Raw genomic sequence first — 8920 nt, forward strand, 5'->3', positions numbered from 1 at the left:
GATGATTATCAGACAAATTTATATAAATTTTATTCAGTTCAGTATATCATAGTTTTTACTAAATGTTATGTTTTCCTGAATACCATAACACACAGTTTATAAAGACAGATTATACAGTTATAGCATTGAGATGCTACAGTAACTCAGATTTCACAGTACTTACAGTACAAAATTATAGCATTATAGTTATTTTGGAAACATAATCAAAACAGAAAAGGTATATATATATATATATATATATATATATATATATATATATATATATATATATATATATAGATGTACTTATATAGTATCAGATCCCTGTGGAGACATTACAGAGAGATACAGTTTACAGAGCACGGTACCGTTGCTAATACAGATAGAGTGCAACCACATATCTCAGATAGTGTGTGGGTACCATCAACCATGCTCGGAGAGTATGCAGCTCCCCAGTTCGCTGGGTTGAGGGGACTGGTTTGATGAGGTAGCAGTCAGTCCCAAGCTTAGGAGTGTATGTAGTTTGGCCGGGCGGGAGTAGTGTAGAGTATAGTGACTTACCTGAAGGGCCGACCAGGTTAAGTCCTGCTTACGGGCCGCACAACCTTGTCATGAGGGATTAAATCATGACATACAGATTCCTAAGGAAAAAGCACAGTTATGTGTATATATATATATATACAGTTTTACAACTTTTATCATATATAGTATAGAGTAGTATGAATGATAGAAAGTTCAGATGCTACAAATGTTTTAAGTTACTGTTCATGTGTTTTACAGTTTTTCCAGATTATGTAATTTTAAATACTATTATTATAATTTTATGACTTGGTCGCCACACACTAGTAATAGCATATTTCCACTTATTGAGCATCAAATCACCCCATTACTTTAACATTTTTCAGGTGAGTCAGTTAGGCGAGCATATCAAGCTCGCGGATAGAGATCACTTGGTCACCCTAGTTATAGGGTAAGTTGGTGTAGGATTTTGTATTTTTGGTGTAGTTGACATTGGAGAGAGAGAGAAGTATTATGTAGCTATGGTTGAAAATACTGAATTCTGGTATTCTATATATATATATATATATATATATATATATATATATATATATATATATATGCATATGTGGTTATGTGATTTATATTTCCCGCTGCATAGAGGTGCCCATTATTTTCAGATATTAGAGTAATTTGTTATTATCATAAAAAAAAATGGTGAGAATTTTGAGGACGTTACAATATACTTGCGCAGGAGTGAGCGGATCCACACGAGTAGTGATGGACGTAACAAGTGAGTTGTTGTCGGAGCCTAATCCAGCCAGGAGAAATGTAATGAAATCAGAGGCTAAAATGATTTTACCAATCATGGCAAGGGAGTCATGAAGGAGCTTTGCACGATGATAGTATTCTGTAATGGATTCTGAACCCTTCTTGAGAGTAGGGAGCTTAAGTTGAACTTGCATAATACCAACATTTGATTTCGCAACAAACAAATCTTTAAGAGTTGTCCACACCTTTCGAGAAGAAGTGGCTGTGAGAACGTGAGCAGTGAGTGTTTCAGAGAGAGGAGATCAGGACACTGATGATAGCTTGATCCTGCTATTGTCAAGCGAGAAACTCAGGAGATGGTGTGTTGTTTTTGTCGAGCGGATGAGGAGGAGCAGTAGAGCCATCAATATAGCCAAATAAGTTCTAGCCTTTGAGATAGGGCATGAGTTGTGCCTTCCACAACAAGTAATTTTCGTGATTCAGCTTTACTAGTAATCATGTTGATGGGAGAAGGAAGTGAGACAGTGGGAGGTTGCGTATGGGAAGAGGATGCAACAGGAGAGTCGGCCATGCTGCAGACACAGACCTCGAGAAAGGATGGACGTGAGTCCTAAAAAGGTTCTGCTACCATGACAGAAAAACAAGAGAAATGCAGTAAAGAAGATAAACTGTAAAATTATTATATTAGTTTTCCATGCATGAACGGTTCTCGCACAGCTGTATATATATACACGACAGCAAGCTAGAAATATTCTCTAGCAATAAAAAGAAAACAGAAAATATTCTTTGAAATGGAAAATAATATGCTGGAGATGGTTGAGTATTGCTAATAGCATAACATTTAGTTGCCTCCCAATAATAATGATTCAAAATAATACACAATGAAAGTGAGGTTGCAGGCAGGATTCAGGATCCAGATAGATGGAATTAATGTACTTTCATTTATACGAGGACTTAATAGTAGAGAACCATCGTCATGCCATACGCAATTTTGGTAAGAAACTAGTGGATGTGGTTCGTGAACCGAGGGGGAGGACTTGATACCAGGAATGGACGCCTCTCCCGCTCTTCCCCTTCTGCATGTGGCATGTGGTTCAGTGGGTGTCTTGACAGAGGCCAGAGAGATGGAATCTCCCTGTGGGAAGGTGAGGCCATGGGGACCCAATGGTGGTTCTTACTTCTTCCGAGCCAAGCTGCAGCTTGGATACAGCTTGAGAGCTTCGTATACTAGCCCACTAGGTTGGTGTGGTTGTATTTTACTCATATATTTAAAACTATTTATAACTAGTTGGGCTAAGTTTTGAGCTTTAAAATTTTCAATAGGAGTCCAATCAAATTAATTTGGGTTGTATTTAGTTACTTGAATTTGAATTCAGATGTGTATTTTGAACACATGTATTTCAAATGCATGCATTTATTCGGATGATTTTTAAAAGTTATGAATTTGAAGTACTTGTATTTATAAATTCACCATTGCTTTATAATCTCAAGTAAAGAAATTCATATTTCGTAGAGTTCGATAACAAGTTAAAATATCATCTCTACTCATGATTTTGTTAGTCCTAAAATTTTATTAATCTTGTTGTAATAATAACAAGTTATTGAACACTAATGACTTGATATTTGAATTATTCTTTTATAGAATTAAGTCATTAAAATTGAAGAAAAGCCCAAGGGATTGACCTAACCTAGCCTTTGTGCAAGGGCGTTCGACCATGTTGGGAATTAGCAATAAATTTCCGAAACCTGTGAGAAACAAAGTAGAGAAGGAATACACGTCAAAGAAAAATCAATCATACGCACAAAATAGTATTTACGTGATTCGACAATTTTGCGTACGTCCACAGAGTTAGGGATTTCACTATAATCAGGAAGAAAAATACAAAAAGTGCGGCAATATAATGTTCACTCTCTCTCGCTCTCTCGTGAAGTGTGATTGCTTACCTTAATCACTCAAAAATAATCATTTTATATGTTATGCATAGGGTTCTGAATGAACTACAAAATGGGCCCAAAAATTTTTTCGAGGGCACCCCCGCGAGTATGACTTGGGCCGCTTAGTCCATAAATGCTACGGCTCGGGCCTTACGGTCCAATCCTCCGCTCCATGAATTAAGTTTTAAGATAAAAATTTCTCATTAAAAAAAAAAAAAAGTCAAGTCATTATCCAAATTTAACTAGGATCTACAAAAGCCCAAAAGGCCAATCATAAATATCATAGAATCCCCAAATAGACCCTTGGGCAATAGTCAATAGACAAATAAAATAGAACAAGGAATCTGAAAAATAGGTACAATATTACACTCAATTTCCCGATAAGAGTCCTCAGAGTTCGGTTCCCAAAAGTAGAGCCACAAGATTCCTACCCCACAATTATCGTTCCCCGAGCCTATCATTTGATTCAGTTTCCTGTCCATCCCTATTGCGCTCTGCAGCTCCTCCCATCCCCAAAATCCAACTACAGGGGAGTGGAGCAAAGATCCTTGCACGTGCCCCGCACATGCGTACCGCACAGTTCTCTTTTCACCTCCTCCCTTGTTCCTTCTGTTACAGTATACGCTAGTCGAAGCCCGCGTTATATTTACGATTATATTAAATGGTTTGAGAATTTTTAAATGAAAAATCATTCATGCGCGTAAAAATGACATCAGCATATATATATTTTTTTAATCTATGAAATATAAAAAATATGTTTTAGTAATTCACTGACATAAATTAAGGAAATATATGAGTTTTAGTAAATTATAACTTCACCATTTCAGAAACGTTCAAGTATGAAATTTGGGATTTGAATCATAAGTTTAAATAAAACTTGGCATTAAAACATATTAAATTTCTTTCGAATCGACAAATATTGAAAAGAGAAGTCACCGGGTCAAGTCGTCGGGGTGGCAAATCAAAAGAGGGAGGAGGAGACACTCACTCACACACGCACAGTTCCAATGTCTACCCAGCGCGAATACGAAACCTTCACCGGAAGCGACGCGGCGGCTGCCGGGGAGTCGGAGGAGGAGCACCGGCACCCGGTTGAGGAAGTGCGTCTGATCGTGCCGGAGACCGACGACCCTTCGATGCCGGTGATGACTTTCAGGGCGTGGTTTCTGGGCATAATCTCATGCGTCCTCCTAATCTTCCTCAACACCTTCTTCATATACCGGACTCAGCCGCTGGCCATATCGGCTATTATAGTTCAAGTCGCCGCCCTGCCCGTGGGCAGAATCATGGCCTCGACGCTGCCCACCCGAAAGTACACGGTCCTGGGAAGGAGCTTCAGCCTGAATCCTGGGCCGTTCAATGTCAAGGAACATGTGATCATCACGATTTTCGCAAATTGTGGGGTTTCTAGCGGTGGGGGTGATGCGTACCCGATTGGGGCTATTACGGTCATGAAGGCTTACTACAAGCAGAGCTTGAATTTTCTCTGCGGCCTTCTCATCGTCTTGACCACTCAGGTCTGTAATTATTAATCAATCCCACTATTCATTTCATTTCATACTGGAGGAAAATAATCATAATTTAATATTTAAACTTTTTGTTTAGTGGGTTTTACTTCACGCGCGCGCGCGTGAGGGGCTTCAGTCATTACTTGATGGTTTATTCTTGAAGCAATTTTTTTTTTTTTTTTAACTAATGGTTTGCCAGAGAGTTTGCTCTTACCGGATTCGCCTATTTCTTCTTTTTATATATATTATATTATTATTTTTTTATTGTTGTAATTTGTATTCGTATTTCTGCTCAATTATTTATTTATTTCAATTTCGCAGTTATTGGGGTATGGATGGGCTGGGATATTGAGGAGGTACCTTGTTGAGCCTGCTGAAATGTGGTGGCCTTCAAACCTTGCTCAGGTTTCTCTTTTCAGGTCTGTCATCCTCTGCTCTAGCTTATTCTCCATTAATTTTTGTGCTATGCGCATCTCAGAAAAGGGGGAATTATTAATTGAAGGGGAAAAATGAATCAGAACAAATGCATTTGTGGCTAGTTCTCCTATATTGTAAATTATTTTTTAAAAAAATTTCTCATTCTGAGAATATTAAAAAAAAAAAAAAGAAGATAAAAAGTATTCCTTCTTTAATGAGTTGTTGGATGCAAAATTCTCTATTTGACTACAAAAGCATAAAATAAAGGGCAGAAAGAAGATAAAAGGATAGAGGATGAAATTTTTGAGAATTACTTAGTTTTTTTAAGGGAGAATTTGCATATGGTTTCTATTCAAGAAGACAATGATAAAGCTGTTATTAATACTTGGGAAAGAAGAATATGAAAATAATAATAACAATAATTGAAAAGCTCAGAAACCTGCAAAACAGGTAAGAAGTTTAGTATTTGCTCTGGTTAATTATGCTGTTTAATTCCAGTACGGTAATATTGATGGTGTTGATATGTTTTCTGTCTCAGTGCACTCCATGAAAAGGAATCAAAATCAGATGGCCCAACCCGGATGAAATTTTTCCTTATTTTCATGTTCGCAAGCTTTGTCTACTATGCATTTCCTGGATACTTATTTCAAATTTTGACATTTTTCTCATGGGTCTGCTGGGCTTGGCCCCATAGTATCACCCTTCAGCAAATCGGATCTGGTTACCATGGGCTTGGGGTCGGAGCCTTCTCCTTTGATTGGACTGGAATTTCAGCATACCATGGAAACCCGCTGGTGGCACCGTGGTTTTCAATCGTCAATATTGGGGTTGGATTCATCATGTTTATCTACATAATTGTCCCTCTGTGTTACTGGAAGTTTAACACCTTCGACGCGAGGAAATTTCCTATATTTTCTGATCACATATTCACTTCAAGTGGAGGAGATTATAATACCACAAAGATCTTGACCCCACATTATGATCTTGATGTTTCTGCTTATGAGACATATGGGAAGATGTATCTTAGTCCTCTATTTGCCCTTTCCATTGGATCAGGATTTGCGAGATTTACAGCAACTCTCACCCATGTGGCACTTTTTAATGGCCGGTATGCTATTATCAAACTAGAGTAATTAACACCAGAAATAATTCATGAATGGAGCACAAAACATCAATATTTTGCCACTTCCTTTCCAATTTCTTGTGGAAAGAACTTTTGTGGGGAAAGCATGACTACAATGCGTCATCCATTTCGTTTTATTACTGAATGTATAACTGTTGAAAGTGAAATATTGTTTTGACTATTTGCGCAGTTACATAATGTTATGTTTGGTTTCCATTATCTAGTGATATTTGGAAGCAGAGCAAATCCGCAATGAAGAATATGAAATTAGATGTACATGCAAAATTGATGAAAAGTTACAAAGAAGTGCCTCACTGGTGGTTCCTCATCCTATTAATAGGAAGCATTGCCCTATCTCTTGTAATGTGCTTTGTGTGGAAAGAAGAAGTGCAGCTGCCATGGTGGGGGTTGCTCTTTTCCTTTGCCTTGGCCTTGATTGTTACCCTCCCTGTTGGGGTCATTCAAGCAACCACTAACCAGGTAATTACCCCTTTTCTGGTTTTAGAGGGTTTCATCTCTTCTCTTTCTGTCCTTCTAGACTTCAGCAACTATTTCTAGATTTTGTAGATATGAAACGTGGAAAACTAGGGGAAAAAAAATTTGTGGATATTTTTTTAACATATTGGTGTTCTTGTGCTTGTATCGTGCAGCAACCTGGATATGACATAATAGCACAGTTCATATTTGGGTATATCCTCCCTGGAAAACCTATAGCAAACTTGCTTTTCAAGATGTATGGTCGAACCAGTTCGATCCATGCTTTATCATTCTTATCTGATCTTAAACTCGGGCAATACATGAAAATTCCGCCACGATGCATGTACACAGCGCAGGTCTGTGCACCTCAAAAACCTTGATGCATTAAAACACTTCATGTTTTGTCATTGGATTATGTAAAAGCCACCATGACATCTCTGTTTTGTCTCTTTTTTGTTTTCTTCAAACTTTTTTCAGCTGGTGGGAACTGTTGTTGCTGGTATAGTAAACCTTGCAGTTGCATGGTGGATGTTGGGGAGTATTGAAAACATATGTGATGTTGAGTCATTGCATCCCGATAGCCCATGGACATGCCCTAAATTCCGTGTCACCTTTGATGCTTCTGTTATATGGGGTCTGGTTGGACCCAGGAGGCTGTTTGGACCGGGAGGGATGTACCGTAACTTGGTATGGCTATTCCTCATAGGAGCAGTCCTGCCAGTACCTGTCTGTGTACTGAGCAAAATTTTCCCTAATAAGAAATGGATCCCCCTGATAAACATCCCAGTTTTATCCTATGGTTTTGCTGGGATGCCTCCAGCGAGGCCCACCAACATAGCTAGTTGGCTAGTCACAGGGACAATCTTCAACTATTTCATATTCCGATACCGAAAGGGATGGTGGCAGAAATACAACTATGTTCTATCTGCAGCCTTGGATGCTGGAACTGCCTTCATGGGTGTTCTTCTGTTCTTTGCCCTGCAGAATGAGAACCATGATTTGAAGTGGTGGGGTACAGAGCTAGACCATTGCCCTTTGGCCACATGCCCAACTGCACCAGGGATTGCGGTTAAAGGATGCCCAGTCTTCAGATAGGTAATCCATACTGGGGCTTGGAGATTATAGAAAATGCAGAATTGGTGGCGGTTTTGAGAGAGAAGCGGGCATATGCTGGTTTAGAAGTCAAAAAAAATTGCTTTGCACTATTGTAAACGAATTGTTGTTTTTTATTTTTATTTTATTTTTTTAACTCTAGTGGATGTGGAGGAAAGGTCTTTTTGAAGTCCAAGAGCAGATTTTCAATGTTTTAATGCACTATATTATTGTTGTGCAGGCTTATCATCAATAAATAATGCACTTGCTGGCTGCAGCGAATTAAAAAAAAAAGGTTCCGTAGCTTTTATTTTTTTCACAGGTTCTGTAATATCTGCTCTGGTTATCATCATCCTGCATCTTGAAAGAACTATAAAACTGTGGGAATAAGAAAAAATAATGAAACAGAAGAGAAGTGATCGTTGCAGAGATGCTTTGTTCATTTGCAGAGGACAAAGCCCTTGCTGCAGTTCAGAGGTTTACTCCTCTTCCCTGGAAATTTATAGAAAATTAATTGTCAAATCAGATCAAAGCATTCGCATTACATGGCACAAAAATCCTGATAAAGTTGCTATTACTACTGTGTTTCCCAAGTCTAATAATAAAGACACTGGCATAACATTTAGTTTCCTCCCAATAATAATGATTCAAAATAATACGCAATGAAAATGAGGTTGCAGACAGGATTCAGAATCCAGATAGATGGAATTAGTGTACTTTCATTTCTACGAGGACTTAATAGTAGAGAATCATCGTCATGCCATGCGCAATTTTGGAAAGAAACTAATGGATGCGGTTCATGAACCGAGGGGGAGGGCAATACCAGGAATGGACGCCTCTCCCGCTCTTCCCCTTCTGCATGTGGTTCAGTGGGTGTCTTGACCGGGGCCAGAGGAGAGATGGAATCTCCCTGTAGGAAGGTGTGGCCATGGGGACCCAATGGTGGTTCTTACTTCTTCCGAGCCAAGCTGCAACTTGGATACAGCTTGAGAGCTTTGTATATTAGCCCACTAGGTTGGTGTGGTTGTACTTTACCAGTCAAATTAATTTAGGTTGTATTTAGGAACATGAATTTGAATTCAAATGTGTATTTTGAGTACATGTAATTTAAATATATGCA

General features: G+C 38.5%; 1 protein-coding gene across 1 annotated transcript; it reads left to right on the plus strand.

Annotated features, from left to right (window-relative positions):
• Positions 1–3439: 3439 nt before the first annotated feature.
• On the plus strand, positions 3440–8040 carry LOC131159385 (oligopeptide transporter 3-like). Its single transcript, XM_058114262.1, has 6 exons — positions 3440–4700; positions 5013–5110; positions 5647–6216; positions 6456–6711; positions 6882–7064; positions 7186–8040. Exons 1-6 carry the CDS (start codon positions 4191–4193, stop codon positions 7801–7803), a joined length of 2235 nt encoding a protein of 744 aa, XP_057970245.1. The 5' UTR covers positions 3440–4190; the 3' UTR covers positions 7804–8040.
• The last annotated feature ends 880 nt before the right edge of the window (positions 8041–8920 follow it).

The sequence above is a fragment of the Malania oleifera genome, chromosome 7 (assembly GCF_029873635.1).
Source record: "Malania oleifera isolate guangnan ecotype guangnan chromosome 7, ASM2987363v1, whole genome shotgun sequence".
Classification (NCBI taxonomy): domain Eukaryota; kingdom Viridiplantae; phylum Streptophyta; class Magnoliopsida; order Santalales; family Ximeniaceae; genus Malania; species Malania oleifera.

What these genes read in the sequence shown, in the direction of transcription:
- LOC131159385 (XM_058114262.1), top strand. Translation starts at nt 4,191, where the DNA reads ATGTCTACCCAGCGCGAATACGAAACCTTCACCGGAAGCGACGCGGCG. An exon ending in GCTCAGGTTTCTCTTTTCAG is followed by an intron (nt 5,111 to 5,646) that starts GTCTGTCATCCT and finishes TTTCTGTCTCAG; the next exon opens with TGCACTCCATGAAAAGGAAT. An exon ending in TTCAAGCAACCACTAACCAG is followed by an intron (nt 6,712 to 6,881) that starts GTAATTACCCCT and finishes TGTATCGTGCAG; the next exon opens with CAACCTGGATATGACATAAT.